Here is a 25,259-nt window from a genome sequence, read left to right as displayed (position 1 = left end):
GCGATTGGGAGGAGAGAGAGAAAGATGAAATGGAGAGAGAGATTAAAGGAAAAAAGAAAGAGAGAGACTGTGTACCTGGGGGTAGCCTGGTTGGTGGGGCATTTCGGGCCCAGGCGTACATGATGGAGGCTTCGTCCTCACAGGTCCCCTTGACACTCCCACAGTCCCTGAAATAACCAAACAACAGCACTGGGTCAATACAGCCCCTCCCGTCTCTGGTCTCAACTAGGTCCAGAGTTGGATGGACTCTCAGTGGGTACAATATTGATGAGTCACACACACACACACACACACACACACACACACACACACACACACACACACACACACACACACACACACACACACACACACACACACACACACACACACACACAGCGTCTTTGCTATGGTTTGCGGAGGCAAGTGCAGAGTTTTGCGCTTGCAGTTTTTTTCCCCCAAAGGAATAAAAAAATAAAATGTAGAGAATAAATAAAACCTACAATTTTAAAGAAGACTGGCCCAGCTTCCACATGACATTCTGAGAACCATATGTTTCTTAGAGCTTGGTAAGAGTGTGGTTGTCCTATTGTTATTTAGCATAAAACTTTCCCACAACTTTCTGGAACCGGTGCAGGATAGTTGCTTGGCTTTGAAACATTTTCAGCACATTTGAAAGAACTTCATAAAAATAACAAATAAACGTTATTTTCTTGTTTCCTAAAAGTTCAAACATGGTTAAATTGAATTAACATTTTGGTAATGTTTAAAGAAGATTATCCAAACGGTTTGACATTGGGAATGTTCTCAAATAGTTCAGAGAACGTTAAGAAACAATGTTCTTCTGTAGGAATTTCAGCATAACATTTCCTACAGGTTTCCTCATAGTTCTATTTAAATACATGTTCTTTAATTGTTCAGAACTTTAAGAAACAACGCTCTTCTGTGGGAATTTCAGTACTTCCACAGAACATTTCACCCAAGTTCCCATGTGGTTCTATTTAATGTCATACATTTACTACATTCTGGGAACGTTCAATTTTTTGGGGTGATTTTAGTAACTTTCAGAGAATGTTATTTAAAAACAAATACATTCTGTTCTCAGTGTCTACAAAACTCTCTATCAGGTGTGTTGGCCGCGCCTCTATCTGGCCACACCTGATCTTAATGAGTGCTTGTTTCCTTTGAAATGGGGTCTGTTTAAATAGACTAATATGAACAGCTTTGTTTGCATAAAAAAAACATGGCACGCTAGCTCCATCCAGGTGGCGCAGCGGACTAATTCCAGGGATAGAGAACAGAAGATCCTACAGTCGAATCTCACAGGTGCCGTGTCACAATAACAAAAAACTGTTTGCATGATTTATGCCCAAGCAAATTAATTTCCATGTGTCACACTGTATCTGTGTTGGGAGTTCCAAAATGTAACCCAAAATAAGCTAGCAGTGTTATTAGAAGTCTTGTTGAAACATTCCTGAATGTTTTATGGAAGTTGTAAAAAAAAGAATCTAAACAACCATTACATTTTGAGCACAGTGATAACAAAAAGTTCAATAATAACAATAAGAAAACTTTCACAACATTTAGAGAATGTTCTCAGAATGTTATTTAATTACCTTAAAATATTCTAGAATTTCCATTCTCAGTGTGTTAATAAAACCTTCCAGGAAAACGTTCAAGAAACCAGAGTAAAACGTTCTAAGAACATCCCTGCAACCTAAAAATAAAAGTTCCCAGTACAGGCAAAATGTTGTTCTCAGATGTTTAAAAACATTCTGTTTTATCAGTCAAGTTCTCACAACTTCCAAGGATCCAAATATGCTAGCTGGGGGGGGGTTTGTATTAAATAGTTTTGCTTAGTTATTTTTCAATCCATCCCGGGGAAAAAATTACCAAACTTTGTGCAAAATGCTTCGTAAATCTGACACACACAATGTAAAATTGTAAAAAGATGGACAAACGCACAAACATCCATTTAAGAGGCAGGCTTTCATTTGCGGTATCCACACCACTTCCATCCATCTACACCACAACAGAACTATCATATCCTAGAACACCATCCATCTACACAACAACAGAACTATCATATCCTAGAACACCATCCATCTACACCACAACAGAACTATCATGTCCTAGAACACCATCCATCTACACCACAACAGAACTATCATATCCTAGAACACCATCCATCTACACCACAACAGAACTATCATATCCTAGAACACCATCCATCTACACCACAACAGAACTATCATATCCTAGAACACCATCCATCTACACCACAACAGAACTATCATATCCTAGAACACCATCCATCTACACAACAACAGAACTATCATATCCTAGAACACCATCCATCTACACCACAACAGAACTATCATATCCTAGAACACCATCCATCTGCACCACAACAGAACTATCATATCCTAGAACACCATCCATCTACACCACAACAGAACTATCATATCCTAGAACACCATCCATCTACACAACAACAGAACTATCATATCCTAGAACACCATCCATCTACACCACAACAGAACTATCATATCCTAGAACACCATCCATCTACACCACAACAGAACTATCATATCCTAGAACACCATCCATCTACACAACAGAACTATCATATCCTAGAACACCATCCATCTACACCACAACAGAACTATCATATCCTAGAACACCATCCATCTACACAACAGAACTATCATATCCTAGAACACCATCCATCTACACCACAACAGAACTATCATATCCTAGAACACCATCCATCTACACCACAACAGAACTATCATATCCTAGAACACCATCCATCTACACCACAACAGAACTATCATATCCTAGAACACCATCCATCTACACAACAGCACTATCATATCCTAGAACACCATCCATCTACACAACAGAACTATCATATCCTAGAACACCATCCATCTACACAACAGAACTATCATATCCTAGAACCCAGAAGGTAATAGTGTGCCCCTGACTTGATATGGAGACCGGCAGTTATGGTTAAAGGCCAGTAACGCCTTACATTGTTTCTCCTGATAGCTAGTGTCTAGAACATATTCCCATCATTTGTTCCAAATGAATACACCACACTCAAAGATTAGGAGCAAGCAGCAGCAGTAGCAGACGCTTCCATTAAGAGCCTCATGCCTCCCAGATTCCATTTCATGCCTTTGTGCGTTCCGGGAAACACCATTAAAAGCATATTGTCTTCACTTTTGACACAATAATGACTAGCCTTACTACTTTTCACCCTATTCTTCCTGTTACAGAGAGCTCACAGCTTGAACGGTGTGGCAGTGTGTACTCATCATTGATGTTGTCCCCCCTGTACGTCTCGAGTGTGTTGCAGAGGAGAGCCGGTGCAACTAGGGCTAGGTGACAAGAGTGGGTTAAAAACAGAGCTTTCCTTTTTCAGGAGAGTTTTTTTTTTTTAGCTCAATGTGGAATTGTGTGGATGTACTAGCAGTGTGCTAAGCAAGTGTTCTGATTGGATAGACACATTGTGTTCGTCCCAAATGGCACCCAGCCTCTTTATAGTGCACTAGGTAGCGACTAGGGTGCCATTTGGAACGAACACTCTTGGTATGGCCTATTTTCGTGCCCCCCCACTGATCCTCCAGAGCTTCCTTGTGATTTCAGAAGCAGCTTCACAGGCAGTTTCAGAATATATCTCAACAACCGCTTTTCACTCGAGGAATGCCGAATGTGCTTTCAGAGTGGGGAGGAATTTGAAAATCACCCCCGCAGGATAGCTGAAGAAGAGATGAATTTCTTTCATGAAAAACAGGATAACTGAATGGATGAAAGGAATTAAAGCCCGAATGGCAATTGTGACGGTCATTTGGAATTTGATAGTCAACACAATGGTGCTCTTTAAAAACCAGGTTTGATTAGAAAATGGCCTCATTTCTTTGTGTATTTATGCTGTGTGACTCTAGAGGTGTATTCTTATTTGACCCTCCCAGACACAGGAAGCCAGTAGATGCTGAGCCGTGTTTCACTTGAACGTTGCGGTAGCGTAATGTGGTCTTCGTCTTCCTCATCACATATACTGAAGAGTTCATTCTGAGGGGAGGAAAGATAAACAACCCCTCCCGACGAGCGACCTGCAGCACCCACCCCCCTCACACACCACCCTCACACACCCCCCTCACCCACCCCCTCACACACCCCCTCACCCACCCCCCTCACCCACCCCCTCACACACCACCCTCACACACCCCCCTCACCCACCCCCCTCACACACCACCCTCACACGCCCTGTACAGGGCTCCCATGATCTCTGTTGTCGGGGTGACAGCAGTTGCTATGGTAACAGGCACGTTTATCAGTGAGCGTCTGAAGAGGTCTCTTCTTCCTCTTCCCTCTGTTTCTTCTCTCTTGTGCGTCTCTCTCTTCTGCCTCTCTCCCTCTCTCTTCTGCCTCTCTCTTCTGCCTCTCTCTTCTGCCTCTCTCTTCTGCCTCTCTCTCTCTTTCTGCCTCTCTCTCTCTCTTCTGCCACTCTCTCTCTCTTCTGCCACTCTCTCTCTCTTCTGCCACTCTGGCTCTCTCTTCTGCCACTCTGGCTCTCTCTTCTGCCACTCTGGCTCTCTCTTCTGCCTCTCTCTCTCTCTTCTGCCTCTCTCTCTCTCTTCTGCCACTCTCTCTCTCTTCTGCCACTCTGGCTCTCTCTTCTGCCACTCTGGCTCTCTCTTCTGCCTCTCTCTCTCTCTTCTGCCTCTCTCTCTCTCTTCTGCCTCTCTCTCTCTCTCTCTTCTGCCTCTCTCTCTCTCTTCTGCCTCTCTCTCTCTCTCTTCTGCCTCTCCTGCCTCTCTCTCTCCTGCCTCTCCTGCCTCTCTCTCTCCTGCCTCGCTCTCTCTCTTCTGCCACTCTGGCTCTCTCTCCGGTTCTCTCTCTGCCTCTGCCTCTCCCTCTCTGCCTCTCTCCCTCTCCCTCCCTCTACCCCTCTCTCTCTCTGCCTCTCTCTCTCTCTCCTGCCCCTCTCTCTCCTGCCCCTCTCTCTCTGATTGTTTAAGTGTAGCAGGGCAGTAATACCCAACACTGATTGTTTAAGTGTAGTAGGGCAGTAATACCCAACACTGATTGTTTAAGTGTAGTAGGGCAGTAATACCCAACACTGATTGTTTAAGTGTAGTAGGGCAGTAATACCCAACACTGATTGTTTAAGTGTAGTAGGGCAGTAATACCCAACACTGATTGTTTAAGTGTAGTAGGGCAGTAATACCCAACACTGATTGTTTAAGTGTAGTAGGGCAGTAATACCCAACACTGATTGTTTAAGTGTAGTAGGGCAGTAATACCCAACACTGATTGTTTAAGTGTAGTAGGGCAGTAATACCCAACACTGATTGTTTAAGTGTAGCAGGGCAGTAATACCCAACACTGATTGTTTAAGTGTAGTAGGGCAGTAATACCCAACACTGATTGTTTAAGTGTAGTAGGGCAGTAATACCCAACACTGATTGTTTAAGTGTAGTAGGGCAGTAATACCCAACACTGATTGTTTAAGTGTAGCAGGGCAGTAATACCCAACACTGATTATTTAAGTGTAGCAGGGCAGTAATACCCAACACTGATTGTTTAAGTGTAGCAGGGCAGTAATACCCAACACTGATTATTTAAGTGTAGTAGGGCAGTAATACCCAACACTGATTGTTTAAGTGTAGTAGGGCAGTAATACCCAACACTGATTATTTAAGTGTAGTAGGGCAGTAATACCCAACACTGATTGTTTAAGTGTAGTAGGGCAGTAATACCCAACACTGATTGTTTAAGTGTAGTAGGGCAGTAATACCCAACACTGATTGTTTAAGTGTAGTAGGGCAGTAATACCCAACACTGATTGTTTAAGTGTAGCAGGGCAGTAATACCCAACACTGATTCTTTGATTCTGCCTCTCTTTCTTTCTCTCTTCTGCCTCTCTCTTCTGCCTCTCTCTCTCTCTCTTCTGCCTCTCTCTCTCTCTCTCTCTCTCTCTCTCTCCTGCCTCTCTCTCTCGCTCTCTCCTGCCTCTCTCTCTCTTCTGCCACTCTGGCTCTCTCTTCTGCCACTCTGGCTCTCTTCTGCCTCTCTCTCTCTCTCTCTCTCTCCTGCCTCTCTCTCTCGCTCTTCTGCCACTCTGGCTCTCTCTCCGGTTCTCTCTCTGCCTCTGCCTCTCCCTCTCTGCCTCTCTCTCTCCTGCCCCTCTTTCTCCTGCCCCTCTCTCTCCTGCCCCTCTCTCTCCTGCCCCTCTCTCTCCTGCCACTCTCTCTCCTACCACTCTCTCTCCTGCCCCTCTCTCTCCTGCCCCTCTCTCTCTGCAATGATTAGAGTGGTCCAGCTGATTCTTTAAGTGTAGCAGGGCAGTAATACCCAACACTGATTATTTAAGTGTAGTAGAGCAGTAATACCCAACACTGATTATTTAAGTGTAGCAGGGCAGTAATACCCAACACTGATTGTTTAAGTGTAGTAGGGCAGTAATACCCAACACTAATTGTTTAAGTGTAGTAGGGCAGTAATACCCAACACTGATTGTTTAAGTGTAGTAGGGCAGTAATACCCAACACTGATTATTTAAGTGTAGCAGGGCAGTAATACCCAACACTGATTATTTAAGTGTAGTAGGGCAGTAATACCCAACACTGATTATTTAAGTGTAGTAGGGCAGTAATACCCAACACTGATTGTTTAAGTGTAGTAGGGCAGTAATACCCAACACTGATTATTTAAGTGTAGTAGGGCAGTAATACCCAACACTGATTATTTAAGTGTAGTAGGGCAGTAATACCCAACACTGATTGTTTAACCTGTTGGGGATAGGGGGCAGTATTTGCACGGCCGGATAAAAAACGTACCCGATTTAATCTGGTTACTACTCCTGCTCAGTAACTAGAATATGCATATAATTGTTTGCTTTGGATAGAAAACACCCTAAAGTTTCTAAAACTGTTTGAATGGTGTCTGTGAGTATAACAGAACTCATTTGGCAGGCCAAAACCTGAGAAGATTCCAAACAGGAAGCGCTCTCTCTGACTATTTCTTGGCCTTCTTGATCATCTCTATCCAAAACAGGGGATCTCTGGCATAACGTGACATTTTCTAACGCTCCCATAGGCTCTCAGAAGGCACCAGAACGTTGAATGGTGACTTTGCAGGCCATGGCTGAAAAACAGTACCGCATTTGGTAAGTGGTCGATCTGAGAACAATGAGACTGTGGCGCGTGCACGAGCCGACACCATGTTTTTATTTGTTCGTCTTTGAACGAAAACAGGGTTTCCCGGTCGGAATATTATCGCTTTTTTACGAGAAAAATCACATAAAAATTGATTGTAAACAGCATTTGACATGCTTCGAAGTACAGTAACGGAATATTTTGACATTTTTTGTCACGAAACGCGTCGGGCGCGTCACCCTTCTTTACCCTTCGGATAGTGTCTTGAACGCACGAACAAAACGCCGCTATTTGGATATAACTATGGATTATTTGGAACCAAACCAACATTTGTTATTGAAGTAGAAGTCCTGGGAGTGCATTCTGACGAAGAACAGCAAAGGTAATCCAATTTTTCTAATAGTAAATCTGAGTTTGGTGAGTACCACACTTGGTGGGTGTCAAAATAGCTAGCCCGTGATGGCCGGGCTATCTACTCAGAATATTGCAAAATGTGCTTTCACCGAAAAGCTATTTTAAAATCGGACACCGTGATTGCATAAAGGAGTTCTGTATCTATAATTCTTAAAATAATTATGTTTTTTGCGAACGTTTATCGTGAGTAATTTAGTAAATTCACCGGAAGTGTTCGGTGGGAATGCTAGTCACATGCTAGTCACATGCTAATATAAAAAGCTGGTTTTTGATATAAATATGAACTTGATTGAACAAAACATGCATGTATTGTATAACATAATGTCCTAGGAGTGTCATCTGATGAAGTTCATCAAAGGTTAGTGCTGCATTTAGCTGTGGTTTGGGTTTATGTGACATTATATGCTAGCTTGAAAAATGGGAGTCTGATTATTTCTGGCTGGGTACTCTGCTGACATAATCTAATGTTTTGCTTTCGTTGTAAAGCCTTTTTGAAATCGGACAGTGTGGTTAGATTAACGAGAGTCTTGTCTTTAAAATGGTGTAAAATAGTCATATGTTTGAGAAATTGAAGTAATAGCATTTCTAAGGTATTTGAATATCGCGCCACGGGATTCCACTGGCTGTTGAGTAGGTGGGACGCAAGCGTCCCACTGGCCCAGAGAGGTTAAGTGTAGTAGTGCAGTAATACTCAACACTGATTATTTAAGTGTAGTAGGGCAGTAATACCCAACACTGATTCTTTGTACCCTAAGTGTTGAGGGGTTGGTTTTTATCAAGTCAAGTGCTTGTATTCAGGCTCATAGGGCTGAGAAAGTGAAGTCTCTTTGTACATTTGTTCTTCGTTGTGCTACAATGGACAGATCAACAAGTCTTTACTAATACACAACTGTTGTGTATTCTACAGACTGTCTGTTTGGTCAACCAGGTAAAGTACTGTAGAAATGCATAAGGATATTCTAGCTACATTGTGAATCAAACCATGTACTGTGTTGTGGTGTGCTTTGACTTACCAGTAGTTGGTGGTGGAGACTGGTGTCCGGCAGCCATACAGGAGCATGTGATGGGCTGTTTCCATACTGGCATGAGGCTCAAAGTCCACTGAGGGGAAAGAAGAAAACAATTACAGGGTTAAAGCCCTTGGCAAAGCACTTGTCTCCGCAGGGTTTGTTTTAGGAGGAAAATTCCACTTGTCAAAGACAATTTATGCTAGTCTCTTCTGATTCTTCGAGAATAATGAGGTTGTTTAGACGCCTTCAAGTCCAGGATGTTGACTAGATCTTGTTTTTGGATGAAACAACCAGGTCTTCAGAATAAATAAAAAAACAGACTTAAAAACCCAGCAGCGCTGCAGTTCCTGACACAAACCGGTGCATCTGGCACCTACTACCATACCCTGTTCAAAGGCACTTAAATCTTTTGTCTTGCCCATTCACCCTCTGAATGGAACACATACACAATCCATGTCTCAGGTGTCTCAAGGCTTAAAAATCCTTCTTTAACCTGTCTCCTCCCCTTCATCTACACTGATTGAAGTGGATTTAATAACAAGTGACATCAATAAGGGAGCATCACTTTCACCTTGATTCTCCTGGTCAGTGTATGTATTCCTAATGTTTTGTACACTCAGTGTATACAATGCATTCGTTAAGTATTCAGACCCCTTGACTTTTTCCACATTTTGTTACGTTACAGCCTTATTCTAAAATGTATTAAATTGTTTTTTTCCCCCCTCATCAATCTACACACAGTACCCCATAATCAAAAAGCAAAAACAGGTTTTTTGACATTTTTAGAAATTAAATATCACATTTACTTAAGTATTCAGACCCTTCACTCAGTACTTTGTTGAAGCACCTTTGGCAGGGATTACAGCATCGAGCCTTCTTGGGTGTGACGTTACAAGATTGGCACACCTGTATTTGGGGAGTTTCTCCCATTCTTCATTGCAAATTATCTCAAACTCGGTCAGGTTGAATGGGGAGTGTTGCTGCACAGCTGTTTTCAGGTCTCTCCAGAGATTCGGTTCAAATCCGGGCTCTGGCTGGGCCACTCCTGCGTTGTCTTGGCCGAAGCCACTCCTGTGTTGTCTTGGCTGTGTACTTCGGGTTGTTGTCCTGTTGGAAGGTGAATCTTTGCCTCAGTCTGAGGTCCTGAGCGATCTGGATCAGGTTTTCTTCCAAGGATCTCTCTGTACTTTGTGCCGTTCATCTTTGCCTCGATCCTGACTAGTCTCCCAGTCCCTGCCGCTGAATAACATCCCCACACCATGCTTCACTGTAGGGATGGTAGCAGGTTTCCTCCAGAAGTGATGCTTGGCATTCAGGCCGAAGTGTTCAATCTTGGTTTCATCAGAGCAGAGAATCTTTAGGTGCCTTTTGGCAAACTCGAAGCAGGCTGTCATGTACCTTTTACTGAGGAGTGGCTTCTGTCTGCCCACTCTACCATAAAGGCCTGATTGGTGGTGTGCTGCAGAGATGGTTGTCCTTCTGGAAGGTTCTCCCATCTCCACAGAGGAACTCTGGAGCTTAGTCAGAGTGATCATTGGTGATCTCCCTGACCAAGGTCCTTCTCCTCCGAGTGGTTTGGTGGTTCCAAACTTCTTCCATTTTAGAATGATGGAGGCCACTGTGTTCTTGGGGACCTTCAATGCTGCAGACATTTTTTGGTAACCTTCTTGGTTTTTTCTCTGACATTCACTGTCAACGTTGGGACCTTATATAGACAGGTGTGTGCCTTTCCAAATAATGTACAATCAATTAAATTTACCACAGGTGAACTCCGATCAAGTTGTAGAAACATCTCTAGTATGATCAACGGAAACAGGATGCACTTGAGCTCAATTTTGATTCTCATAGCAAAGGGTCTGAATACTTTTGTAAATAAGGTATGTTTATTTTTAATTCATTTGCAAAAAAAATCTAATAAACCTGTTTTCGCTTTGTCATTATGGGGTATTGTGTAGATTGATGAGGAAAAACAATAATTAAATCATTTTTAGAACAAGGCTGTAACATAACAAAATGTGGAAAAGGTCAAGGGGTCTGAATACTTTCCAAAGGCACTGTATGGTCAGTGTATATTTATGGCTTACATATATAGCCAGTGTATATATTGTCAGTTTATACACTCAGTGGCCAATTTATTAGGTACACCCATCTAGTACCATGTCAGACAGCCCTTTGTCATCAGAACAGCCTAAATTCTTCGAGGCATGGAAACATTGCAAGAGATCTAACGTGTGTGCCAGGAAAACATTCCTCACACCATTACACCACCAGCCTGTAGCGTTGACACCAGGCAGAATGGGGCCATGGACTCATGCTGTTTTCAGCAAATCCTGACTCTGTTATCAGCATAACGCAACAGGAACCAGGATTCGTCAGACCAGGCAAATCTTTTAGCTAATCGGACTGTAACCCGGTGTGGTCGTCCACTCCAATAGCCCATCCTTGACGAGGACGGACGAGTTGAGCGTTCTGAGATGCCGTTCTGCACACCACTATTGTACTTGCACCGTTATTTGCCTGTTAGCTTCCACAATTCTTTCCATTCTCCTTCAAACTCTCATCAACGAACTGTTTTCGCCCACAGGACTGCCACTGACTGGATGTTTTCTGTTTGTTGCATCATCATCGGTAAACCCTAGACACTGCCATGCGTGAAAAGCCCAGGAGGCCAGCTGTTTCTGAGATACTAGAACCGGCACGCCTGGCACCGATGATCATACCACGCTCAGTCGCTTAGGTCACTCGTTTAGCCCATTTTAATGTTCATTTTAAAAAGTAACTGAATGCCTCGATGCCTGTCTGCCTGCTTTATATAGCAAGCCACGGCCACCTGACTCACTGTCTGTAGGAGCGAACAATTTCCGTGAACGGGGTGGTGTTTGGCCATGTATATATAGTACATGAATATGTGAAAACCTAAAAACAAGCTCAAACAACACAACTGAAAAACAAATTATTGAAAGAGTTCACAGCTCATATTAAATTGGGGAGTAAATTGAGTAGCGTAGGCTACTGTTTATACTCAGAGCATATATTGAAACATTAAAGGTGACACCCTTCACTTTTTCTTCTTCATTAGGGAAGCCAGGCACTGCAGGCTTGGCAACGGTAGATGCCGGCGAGAGCTTCAGCTCTGACAGAAAGTCAATGCTCTCTCCACATGAAAGTGATGAAAACCCCCAGGACGGGCTACTTGGCGCGGCCCAGTATAATCTCGGGACCTGAATAATGAATGGGGCTTTTCTGACAGCAGGCCGAGCGTGGGGGGGTGCTTCTTTTCTCCTTCATGAATTTTCATAACAGCACCATATGTCAGATTGAGTGTACTGTGTATGCAAGGAGAGCAGCAGCAACAGTTTGACAGGTTTTCCTTGAATTCCTGTTTTTTAAGATAATATTTGTTCTTTCTCTATCCTAGCAACGCTATTTGTATGAGTAACAAGTAAATGTCTACATTGAGGTCTTTTTTTTTTTTTACTGAAATGAAAGGTGGCCTTTCTTAGCCTTTTAGCTGTATTGTTCGTTTAGTCTAAAAGAGGTTTAGGCCTATTCACTCCAGTAACAAATCACATTTTTGGATCACGGTGGTCTGTATTTCTCTGTTGTGAGTTTGGAGGTGAGAGCAGCTTCTGCTCAGCGGGCTGCCCGCCTTCTATAGCCGCTCTCGCCCTGCCCCAGGATCCCTGTGTCCACGAAGACGACACCCCATAATTAGGTAATAAATGCCTTCGCATTAATCATGGCTAAACAGATGTGCTTTACAGGAGGACTGGCGGCTCATGAGAAACGAGAGAGAGAGAGAGAGAGAGAGAGAGAGAGAGAGAGAGAGAGAGAGAGAGAGAGAGAGAGAGAGAGAGAGAGAGAGAGAGAGAGAGAGAGAGAGAGAGAGAGAGAGAGAGAGAGAGAGAGAGAGAGAGAGAGAGAGAGACGGAGACATCATTTCCTCTCTAAAGCCCTGGTCTTGCAACAGACAGGCAACAGCCCTGTAGGCATGGGGCTCGTCCTGGCTCAACCCTATGGCAAGCAATACTGGCTTTATCCGCCTCAGTGGGCTAAATTAACACAGGGTTAATCTCTTCCACAGGCCCTATTTACTCATTCTCAGTTATTTTTGGAGGGATGTAGATAGTCATATCTGTATGCTTCAGCAAAATGTTCTGGTTGTGGTTGGATTTACATAACGGTTGGAGATAAGAATCAAGAAAGTTTGGTTTGGGATAATAAGGCTTGGGCTGTTTAATTCCGCGAGGCCATGTCATAACCCATGTCGTAACCCGTGGCGTCGAGTTTGTTGTCATAATGAGATTATGCCGATTCAGGCATGTTCTGGTTACAGTACGCAACACAGTGTCGAGAAACTTTAAAACATGTCACAGACATTGTGGCTTTGTCTACGGTGTCCTCATAATGTAAGGTTGTGTTTAGTAACTTCAAAACACATTATGGTTGCAGGTGTCCTCATAATAGTGTTTCTAACAACACTGGCTGAAGATATGGTGCAAGATGTTGTTTGACTCGCTCCGAAAATAAATACAACGCTGCCGTCCGCATTATCCAAAATAATCCTTTGTAGGTAATTTAGAGAAATTGATCATTACGCCAGGGACTTCCTATATCCATCGACTCTCTCTGTAGTGTCTTTCCCCACTGAGAATTCATGCTAATTACTAAAGATACATGTGTAAGTAAATCACAAGGACTCTTTTTTAAATATTATACCGTTTATCTGCTAGATAATGACTACTTCTCTTCTAGTCTTTTTAAGAAACATTTGTGTGTTGAAAATGCCTCACCACTTGTATAATCTATTTTAATCAGACGTACATACCTCACCAGACAAAACCCTATGGGTTCCTTCATGGTGCCCAAACCATAAACAGATTTTCACTTAGTTATCTATAGAGTCATGGTGGAATGATCTGCTACCAGAGGTTACTCAGTTATCTATAGTGTCATGGTGGAATGATCTGCTACCAGAAGTTCCTCAGTTATCTATAGAGTCATGGTGGAATGATCTGCTACCAGAAGTTCCTCAGTTATCTATAGAGTCATGGTGGAATGATCTGCTACCAGAAGTTCCTCAGTTATCTATAGAGTCATGGTGGAATGATCTGCTACCAGAAGTTACTCAGTTATCTATAGAGTCATGTCATGGTGGAATGATCTGCTACCAGAGGTTACTCAGTTATCTATAGAGTCATGTCATGGTGGAATGATCTACTACCAGAGGTTACTCAGTTATCTATAGAGTCATGGTGGAATGATCTGCTACCAGAAGTTACTCAGTTATCTATAGAGTCATGTCATGGTGGAATGATCTGCTACCAGAGGTTACTCAGTTATCTATAGAGTCATGTCATGGTGGAATGATCTACTACCAGAGGTTACTCAGTTATCTATAGAGTCATGGTGGAATGATCTGCTACCAGAGGTTACTCAGTTATCTATAGAGTCATGGTGGAATGATCTGCTACCAGAAGTTCCTCAGTTATCTATAGAGTCATGGTGGAATGATCTGCTACCAGAAGTTCCTCAGTTATCTATAGAGTCATTGTGGAATGATCTGCTACCAGAGGTTACTCAGTTATCTATAGAGTCATGGTGGAATGATCTGCTACCAGAAGTTACTCAGTTATCTATAGAGTCATGTCATGGTGGAATGATCTGCTACCAGAGGTTACTCAGTTATCTATAGAGTCATGTCATGGTGGAATGATCTACTACCAGAGGTTACTCAGTTATCTATAGAGTCATGGTGGAATGCTCTGTTACCAGAGGTTACTCAGTTATCTATAGAGTCATGGTGGAATGATCTGCTACCAGAGGTTACTCAGTTATCTATAGAGTCATGGTGGAATGATCTGCTACCAGAGGTTCCTCAGTTATCTATACAGTCATGGTGGAATGATCTGCTACCAGATGTTACTCAGTTATCTATAGAGTCATGGTGGAATGCTCTGTTACCAGAGGTTACTCAGTTATCTATAGAGTCATGGTGGAATGATCTGCTACCAGAGGTTACTCAGTTATCTATAGAGTCATGGTGGAATGATCTGCTACCAGAGGTTCCTCAGTTATCTATAGAGTCATGTCATGGTGGAATGATCTGCTACCAGAGGTTACTCAGTTATCTATAGAGTCATGGTGGAATGCTCTGCTACCAGAGGTTACTCAGTTATCTATAGAGTCATGGTGGAATGATCTGCTACCAGAGGTTCCTCAGTTATCTATAGAGTCATGGTGGAATGATCTGTTACCAGAGGTTCCTCAGTTATCTATAGAGTCATGGTGGAATGCTCTGCTACCAGAGGTTACTCAGTTATCTATAGAGTCATGGTGGAATGATCTGCTACCAGAGGTTACTCAGTTATCTATAGAGTCATGGTGGAATGCTCTGCTACCAGAGGTTACTCAGTTATCTATAGAGTCATGGTGGAATGCTCTGCTACCAGAGGTTACTCAGTTATCTATAGAGTCATGGTGGAATGATCTGTTACCAGAGGTTACTCAGTTATCTATAGAGTCATGTCATTGTGGAATGATCTGCTACCAGAGGTTACTCAGTTATCTATAGAGTCATGGTGGAATGATCTGTTACCAGAGGTTCCTCAGTTATCTATAGAGTCATGGTGGAATGATCTGCTACCAGAAGTTCCTCAGTTATCTATAGAGTCAAGGTGGAATGCTCTGCTACCAGAGGTTACTCAGTTATCTATAGAGTCATGGTGGAATGATCTGCTACCAGAGGTTCCTCAGTTATCTATAGAGTCAAGGTGGAATGCTCTGCTACCAGAGGTTACTCAGTTATCTATAGAGTCATGGTGGAATGATCTGCTACCAGAGGTTCCTCAGTTATCTATAGAGTCAAGGTGGAATGCTCTGCTACCAGAGGTTACTCAGTTATCTATAGAGTCATGGTGGAATGATCTGCTACCAGAGGTTCCTCAGTTATCTATAGAGTCAAGGTGGAATGCTCTGCTACCAGAGGTTACTCAGTTATCTATAGAGTCATGGTGGAATGATCTGCTACCAGAGGTTCCTCAGTTATCTATAGAGTCATGGTGGAATGCTCTACTACCAGAGGTTACTCAGTTATCTATAGTCATGGTGGAATGATCTGCTACCAGAGGTTACTCAGTTATCTATAGAGTCATGTCATGGTGGAATGATCTGCTACCAGAGGTTACTCAGTTATCTATAGAGTCATGTCATGGTGGAATGCTCTGCTACCAGAGGTTACTCAGTTATCTATAGAGTCATGTCATGGTTGAATGATCTGCTACCAGAGGTTACTCAGTTATCTATAGTCATGGTGGAATGATCTGCTACCAGAGGTTCCTCAGTTATCTATAGAGTCATGTCATGGTGGAATGATCTGCTACCAGAGGTTACTCAGTTATCTATAGAGTCATGTCATGGTGGAATGATCTGCTACCAGAGGTTCCTCAGTTATCTATAGAGTCATGTCATGGTGGAATGATCTGCTACCAGAGGTTACTCAGTTATCTATAGAGTCATGGTGGAATGCTCTGCTACCAGAGGTTACTCAGTTATCTATAGAGTCATGGTGGAATGATCTGCTACCAGAGGTTACTCAGTTATCTATAGAGTCATGGTGGAATGATCTGTTACCAGAGGTTACTCAGTTATCTATAGAGTCATGGTGGAATGATCTGTTACCAGAGGTTACTCAGTTATCTATAGAGTCATGTCATGGTGGAATGATCTGCTACCAGAGGTTACTCAGTTATCTATAGAGTCATGGTGGAATGATCTGCTACCAGAGGTTACTCAGTTATCTATAGAGTCATGGTGGAATGATCTGTTACCAAAGGTTCCTCAGTTATCTATAGAGTCATGGTGGAATGCTCTGCTACCAGAGGTTACTCAGTTATCTATAGAGTCATGGTGGAATGATCTGCTACCAGAGGTTCCTCAGTTATCTATAGAGTCATGGTGGAATGATCTGTTACCAGAGGTTACTCAGTTATCTATAGAGTCATGCTGGAATGCTCTGCTACCAGAGGTTACTCAGTTATCTATAGAGTCATGTCATGGTGGAATGATCTGCTACCAGAGGTTACTCAGTTATCTATAGAGTCATGTCATGGTGGAATGCTCTGCTACCAGAGGTTACTCAGATATCTATAGAGTCATGTCATGGTGGAATGATCTGCTACCAGAGGTTACTCAGTTATCTATAGAGTCATGGTGGAATGATCTGCTACCAGAGGTTACTCAGTTATCTATAGAGTCATGGTGGAATGATCTGCTACCAGAGGTTACTCAGTTATCTATAGAGTCATGGTGGAATGATCTGCTACCAGAGGTTCCTCAGTTATCTATAGAGTCATGGTGGAATGATCTGTTACCAGAGGTTACTCAGTTATCTATAGAGTCATGCTGGAATGCTCTGCTACCAGAGGTTACTCAGTTATCTATAGAGTCATGTCATGGTGGAATGATCTGCTACCAGAGGTTACTCAGTTATCTATAGAGTCATGTCATGGTGGAATGCTCTGCTACCAGAGGTTACTCAGATATCTATAGAGTCATGTCATGGTGGAATGATCTGCTACCAGAGGTTACTCAGTTATCTATAGAGTCATGGTGGAATGATCTGCTACCAGAGGTTACTCAGTTATCTATAGAGTCATGGTGGAATGATCTGCTACCAGAGGTTACTCAGTTATCTATAGAGTCATGGTGGAATGATCTGCTACCAGAAGTTACTCAGTTATCTATAGAGTCATGTCATTGTGGAATTATCTGCTACCAGAGGTTACTCAGTTATCTATAGAGTCATGGTGGAATGATTTGCTACCAGAGGTTCCTCAGTTATCTATAGAGTCATGTCATGGTGGAATGATCTGCTACCAGAGGTTCCTCAGTTATCTATAGAGTCATGGTGGAATGCTCTACTACCAGAGGTTACTCGGTTATCTATAGAGTCATGGTGGAATGATCTGCTACCAGAGGTTACTCAGTTATCTATAGAGTCATGTCATGGTGGAATGCTCTGCTACCAGAGGTTACTCAGTTATCTATAGAGTCATGTCATGGTGGAATGCTCTGTTACCAGAGGTTCCTCAGTTATCTATAGAGTCATGTCATGGTGGAATGATCTGCTACCAGAGGTTACTCAGTTATCTATAGAGTCATGTCATGGTGGAATGATCTGCTACCAGAGGTTACTCAGTTATCTATAGAGTCATGTCATGGTGGAATGACCTGCTACCAGAGGTTACTCAGTTATCTATAGAGTCATGTCATGGTGGAATGATCTGCTTCCAGAGGTTACTCAGTTATCTATAGAGTCATGTCATGTTGGAATGATCTGCTACCAGAGGTTCCTCAGTTATCTATAGAGTCATGGTGGAATGATCTGCTACCAGAGGTTACTCAGTTATCTATAGAGTCATGTCATGGTGGAATGATCTACTACCAGAGGTTACTCAGTTATCTATAGAGTCATGGTGGAATGCTCTGTTACCAGAGGTTACTCAGTTATCTATAGAGTCATGGTGGAATGATCTGCTACCAGAGGTTCCTCAGTTATCTATAGAGTCATGGTGGAATGCTCTACTACCAGAGGTTAGTCAGTTATCTATAGAGTCATGTCATGGTGGAATGATCTGCTACCAGAGGTTACTCAGTTATCTATAGAGTCATGTCATGGTGGAATGATCTGCTACCAGAGGTTACTCAGTTATCTATAGAGTCATGTCATGGTGGAATGCTCTGCTACCAGAGGTTACTCAGTTATCTATAGAGTCATGTCATGGTTGAATGATCTGCTACCAGATGTTACTCAGTTATCTATAGAGTCATGGTGGAATGATCTGCTACCAGAGGTTACTCAGTTATCTATAGAGTCATGGTGGAATGATCTGCTACCAGATGTTACTCAGTTATCTATAGAGTCATGGTGGAATGATCTGCTACCAGAGGTTACTCAGTTATCTATAGAGTCATGGTGGAATGATCTGCTACCAGATGTTACTCAGTTATCTATAGAGTTATGGTGGAATGATCTGCTACCAGAGGTTACTCAGTTATCTATAGAGTCATGGTGGAATGATCTGCTACCAGAGGTTCCTCAGTTATCTATAGAGTCATGCTGGAATGCTCTGCTACCAGAGGTTCCTCAGTTATCTATAGAGTCATGTCATGGTGGAATAATCTGCTACCAGAGGTTACTCAGTTATCTATAGAGTCATGTCATGGTGGAATGCTCTGCTACCAGAGGTTACTCAGTTATCTATAGAGTCATGTCATGGTGGAATGATCTGCTACCAGAGGTTACTCAGTTATCTATAGAGTCATGGTGGAATGATGTGCTACCAGAGGTTACTCAGTTATCTATAGAGTCATGGTGGAATGATCTGCTACCAGAAGTTACTCAGTTATCTATAGAGTCATGTCATTGTGGAATGATCTGCTACCAGAGGTTACTCAGTTATCTATAGAGTCATGGTGGAATGATTTGCTACCAGAGGTTCCTCAGTTATCTATAGAGTCATGTCATGGTGGAATGATCTGCTACCAGAGGTTCCTCAGTTATCTATAGAGTCATGGTGGAATGCTCTACTACCAGAGGTTACTCGGTTATCTATAGAGTCATGGTGGAATGATCTGCTACCAGAGGTTACTCAGTTATCTATAGAGTCATGTCATGGTGGAATGATCTGCTACCAGAGGTTACTCAGTTATCTATAGAGTCATGTCATGGTGGAATGACCTGCTACCAGAGGTTATTCAGTTATCTATAGAGTCATGTCATGGTGGAATGCTCTGCTACCAGAGGTTACTCAGTTATCTATAGAGTCATGTCATGGTGGAATGATCTGCTTCCAGAGGTTACTCAGTTATCTATAGAGTCATGTCATGGTGGAATGATCAGCTACCAGAGGTTACTCAGTTATCTATAGAGTCATGTCATGGTTGAATGCTCTGCTACCAGAGGTTCCTCAGTTATCTATAGAGTCATGGTGGAATGCTCTGCTACCAGAGGTTACTCAGTTATCTATAGAGTCATGGTGGAATGATCTGCTACCAGAGGTTCCTCAGTTATCTATAGAGTCATGGTGGAATGATCTGCTACCAGAGGTTCCTCAGTTATCTATAGAGTCATGGTGGAATGATCTGCTACCAGAAGTTACTCAGTTATCTATAGAGTCATGGTGGAATGATCTGCTACCAGAGGTTCCTCAGTTATCTATAGAGTCATGGTGGAATGATCTGCTACCAGAGGTTCCTCAGTTATCTATAGAGTCATGTCATGGTGGAATGATCTACTACCAGAGATTACTCAGTTATCTATAGAGTCATGGTGGAATGCTCTGTTACCAGAGGTTCCTCAGTTATCTATAGAGTCATGGTGGAATGATCTGCTACCAGAGGTTCCTCAGTTATCTATAGAGTCATGGTGGAATGCTCTACTACCAGAGGTTACTCAGTTATCTATAGTCATGGTGGAATGATCTGCTACCAGAGGTTACTCAGTTATCTATAGAGTCATGTCATGGTGGAATGATCTGCTACCAGAGGTTACTCAGTTATCTATAGAGTCATGTCATGGTGGAATGCTCTGCTACCAGAGGTTACTCAGTTATCTATAGAGTCATGTCATGGTTGAATGATCTGCTACCAGAGGATACTCAGTTATCTATAGTCATGGTGGAATGATCTGCTACCAGAGGTTACTCAGTTATCTATAGAGTCATGTCATGGTGGAATGATCTGCTACCAGATGTTACTCAGTTATCTATAGAGTTATGGTGGAATGATCTGCTACCAGAGGTTACTCAGTTATCTATAGAGTCATGGTGGAATGATCTGCTACCAGAGGTTACTCAGTTATCTATAGAGTCATGGTGGAATGCTCTGTTACCAGAGGTTACTCAGTTATCTATAGAGTCATGGTGGAATGATCTGTTACCAGAGGTTCCTCAGTTATCTATAGAGTCATGGTGGAATGATCTACTACCAGAGGTTACTCAGTTATCTATAGAGTCATGGTGGAATGCTCTACTACCAGAGGTTACTCGGTTATCTATAGAGTCATGGTGGAATGATCTGCTACCAGAGGTTACTCAGTTATCTATAGAGTCATGTCATGGTGGAATGATCTGCTACCAGAGGTTACTCAGTTATCTATAGAGTCATGTCATGGTGGAATGACCTGCTACCAGAGGTTACTCAGTTATCTATAGAGTCATGTCATGGTGGAATGACCTGCTACCAGAGGTTACTCAGTTATCTATAGAGTCATGTCATGGTGGAATGATCTGCTACCAGAGGTTACTCAGTTATCTATAGAGTCATGTCATGGTGGAATGATCTGCTTCCAGAGGTTACTCAGTTATCTATAGAGTCATGTCATGGTGGAATGATCTGCTACCAGAGTTTACTCAGTTATCTATAGAGTCATGGTGGAATGATCTGTTACCAGAGGTTCCTCAGTTATCTATAGAGTCATGGTGGAATGATCTGCTACCAGAGGTTACTCAGTTATCTATAGAGTCATGGTGGAATGCTCTGCTACCAGAGGTTCCTCAGTTATCTATAGAGTCATGGTGGAATGATCTGTTACCAGAGGTTACTCAGTTATCTATAGAGTCATGGTGGAATGATCTGCTACCAGAGGTTACTCAGTTATCTATAGAGTCATGGTGGAATGATCTGCTACCAGAGGTTCCTCAGTTATCTATAGAGTCATGGTGGAATGATCTGCTACCAGAGGTTACTCAGTTATCTATAGAGTCATGGTGGAATGCTCTGCTACCAGAGGTTCCTCAGTTATCTATAGAGTCATGTCATGGTGGAATGATCTGCTACCAGAGGTTACTCAGTTATCTATAGAGTCATGTCATGGTGGAATGATCTGCTACCAGAGGTTACTCAGTTATCTATAGAGTCATGGTGGAATGATCTGTTACCAGAGGTTCCTCAGTTATCTATAGAGTCATGGTGGAATGCTCTACTACCAGAGGTTACTCAGTTATCTATAGTCATGGTGGAATGATCTGCTACCAGAGGTTACTCAGTTATCTATAGAGTCATGTCATGGTGGAATGATCTGCTACCAGAGGTTACTCAGTTATCTATAGAGTCATGTCATGGTGGAATGCTCTGCTACCAGAGGTTACTCAGTTATCTATAGAGTCATGTCATGGTTGAATGATCTGCTACCAGAGGTTACTCAGTTATCTATAGAGTCATGGTGGAATGATCTGCTACCAGAGGTTACTCAGTTATCTATAGAGTCATGGTGGAATGCTCTGCTACCAGAGGTTCCTCAGTTATCTATAGAGTCATGGTGGAATGATCTGCTACCAGAGGTTACTCAGTTATCTATAGAGTCATGGTGGAATGATCTGCTACGAGAAGAAACTCAGTTATCTATAGAGTCATGACATGGTGGAATGATCTCCTACCAGAGGTTACTCAGTTATCTATAGAGTCATGGTGGAATGCTCTGCTACCAGAGGTTACTCAGTTATCTATAGAGTCATGGTGGAATGATCTGTTACCAGAGGTTCCTCAGTTATCTATAGAGTCATGGTGGAATGATCTGCTACCAGAGGTTACTCAGTTATCTATAGAGTCATGGTGGAATGATCTGCTACGAGAAGAAACTCAGTTATCTATAGAGTCATGTCATGGTGGAATGATCTCCTACCAGAGGTTACTCAGTTATCTATAGAGTCATGCTGGAATGCTCTGCTACCAGAGGTTCCTCAGTTATCTATAGAGTCATGTCATGGTGGAATGATCTGCTACCAGAGGTTACTCAGTTATCTATAGAGTCATGTCATGGTGGAATGCTCTGCTACCAGAGGTTACTCAGTTATCTATAGAGTCATGTCATGGTGGAATGATCTGCTACCAGAGGTTACTCAGTTATCTATAGAGTCATGGTGGAATGATGTGCTACCAGAGGTTACTCAGTTATCTATAGAGTCATGGTGGAATGATGTGCTACCAGAGGTTACTCAGTTATCTATAGAGTCATGGTGGAATGCTCTACTACCAGAGGTTACTCGGTTATCTATAGAGTCATGGTGGAATGATCTGCTACCAGAGGTTACTCAGTTATCTATAGAGTCATGTCATGGTGGAATGATCTGCTACCAGAGGTTACTCAGTTATCTATAGAGTCATGTCATGGTGGAATGATCTGCTACCAGATGTTACTCAGTTATCTATAGAGTTATGGTGGAATGATCTGCTTCCAGAGGTTACTCAGTTATCTATAGAGTCATGGTGGAATGATCTGCTACCAGAGGTTACTCAGTTATCTATAGAGTCATGGTGGAATGATCTGCTACCAGAGGGTACTCAGTTATCTATAGAGTCATGTCATGGTGGAATGATCTGCTACCAGAGGTTCCTCAGTTATCTATAGAGTCATGGTGGAATGCTCTGCTACCAGAGGTTACTCAGTTATCTATAGAGTCATGGTGGAATGATCTGCTACCAGAGGTTCCTCAGTTATCTATAGAGTCATGTCATGGTGGAATGATCTACTACCAGAGGTTACTCAGTTATCTATAGAGTCATGGTGGAATGCTCTGTTACCAGAGGTTACTCAGTTATCTATAGAGTCATGGTGGAATGATCTGCTACCAGAGGTTCCTCAGTTATCTATAGAGTCATGGTGGAATGCTCTACTACCAGAGGTTACTCAGTTATCTATAGTCATGGTGGAATGATCTGCTACCAGAGGTTACTCAGTTATCTATAGAGTCATGTCATGGTGGAATGATCTGCTACCAGAGGTTACTCAGTTATCTATAGAGTCATGTCATGGTGGAATGCTCTGCTACCAGAGGTTACTCAGTTATCTATAGAGTCATGTCATGGTTGAATGATCTGCTACCAGAGGTTACTCAGTTATCTATAGAGTCATGGTGGAATGATCTGCTACCAGAGGTTACTCAGTTATCTATAGAGTCATGGTGGAATGATCTGCTACCAGATGTTACTCAGTTATCTATAGAGTTATGGTGGAATGATCTGCTACCAGAGGTTACTCAGTTATCTATAGAGTCATGGTGGAATGATCTGCTACCAGAGGTTACTCAGTTATCTATAGAGTCATGGTGGAATGATCTGCTACCAGAGGTTACTCAGTTATCTATAGAGTCATGTCATGGTGGAATGATCTGCTACCAGAGGTTACTCAGTTATCTATAGAGTCATGTCATGGTGGAATGATCTGCTACCAGAGGTTACTCAGTAATCTATAGAGTCATGTCATGGTGGAATGATCTGCTACCAGAGGTTACTCAGTTATCTATAGAGTCATGTCATGGTGGAATGCTCTGCTACCAGAGGTTACTCAGTTATCTATAGAGTCATGTCATGGTTGAATGATCTGCTACCAGAGGTTACTCAGTTATCTATAGAGTCATGGTGGAATGATCTGCTACCAGAGGTTACTCAGTTATCTATAGAGTCATGGTGGAATGATCTGCTACCAGATGTTACTCAGTTATCTATAGAGTCATGGTGGAATGATCTGCTACCAGAGGTTACTCAGTTATCTATAGAGTCATGGTGGAATGATCTGCTACCAGATGTTACTCAGTTATCTATAGAGTTATGGTGGAATGATCTGCTACCAGAGGTTACTCAGTTATCTATAGAGTCATGGTGGAATGATCTGCTACCAGAGGTTACTCAGGTATCTATAGAGTCATGGTGGAATGATCTGTTACCAGAGGTTCCTCAGTTATCTATAGAGTCATGTCATGGTGGAATGATCTACTACCAGAGGTTACTCAGTTATCTATAGAGTCATGGTGGAATGCTCTGTTACCAGAGGTTCCTCAGTTATCTATAGAGTCATGGTGGAATGATCTGCTACCAGAGGTTCCTCAGTTATCTATAGAGTCATGGTGGAATGCTCTACTACCAGAGGTTACTCAGTTATCTATAGTCATGGTGGAATGATCTGCTACCAGAGGTTACTCAGTTATCTATAGAGTCATGTCATGGTGGAATGATCTGCTACCAGAGGTTACTCAGTTATCTATAGAGTCATGTCATGGTGGAATGCTCTGCTACCAGAGGTTACTCAGTTATCTATAGAGTCATGTCATGGTTGAATGATCTGCTACCAGAGGATACTCAGTTATCTATAGTCATGGTGGAATGATCTGCTACCAGAGGTTACTCAGTTATCTATAGAGTCATGTCATGGTGGAATGATCTGCTACCAGATGTTACTCAGTTATCTATAGAGTCATGGTGGAATGATCTGCTACCAGAGGTTACTCAGTTATCTATAGAGTTATGGTGGAATGATCTGCTACCAGAGGTTACTCAGTTATCTATAGAGTCATGGTGGAATGATCTGCTACCAGAGGTTACTCAGTTATCTATAGAGTCATGGTGGAATGCTCTGTTACCAGAGGTTACTCAGTTATCTATAGAGTCATGGTGGAATGATCTGTTACCAGAGGTTCCTCAGTTATCTATAGAGTCATGGTGGAATGCTCTGCTACCAGAGGTTACTCAGTTATCTATAGAGTCATGGTGGAATGATCTACTACCAGAGGTTACTCAGTTATCTATAGAGTCATGGTGGAATGCTCTACTACCAGAGGTTACTCAGTTATCTATAGAGTCATGTCATGGTGGAATGATCTGCTACCAGAGGTTACTCAGTTATCTATAG

General features: G+C 42.4%; 1 protein-coding gene across 1 annotated transcript in view; it reads right to left on the bottom strand.

Moving 5' to 3' along the window:
• Window positions 1-25,259, bottom strand: part of pam (peptidylglycine alpha-amidating monooxygenase) — a 178,904-nt gene that overhangs the window by 94,225 nt on the left and 59,420 nt on the right. The window contains 2 exon segments of the mRNA XM_014145629.2: window positions 76-167; window positions 8,576-8,663. Coding sequence (XP_014001104.2) covers window positions 76-167; window positions 8,576-8,663 — 180 coding nt within the window.

The sequence above is a fragment of the Salmo salar genome, chromosome ssa01 (assembly GCF_905237065.1).
Source record: "Salmo salar chromosome ssa01, Ssal_v3.1, whole genome shotgun sequence".
Lineage (NCBI taxonomy): Eukaryota > Metazoa > Chordata > Actinopteri > Salmoniformes > Salmonidae > Salmo > Salmo salar.
This window is presented reverse-complemented; position numbering and strand designations above follow the sequence as displayed.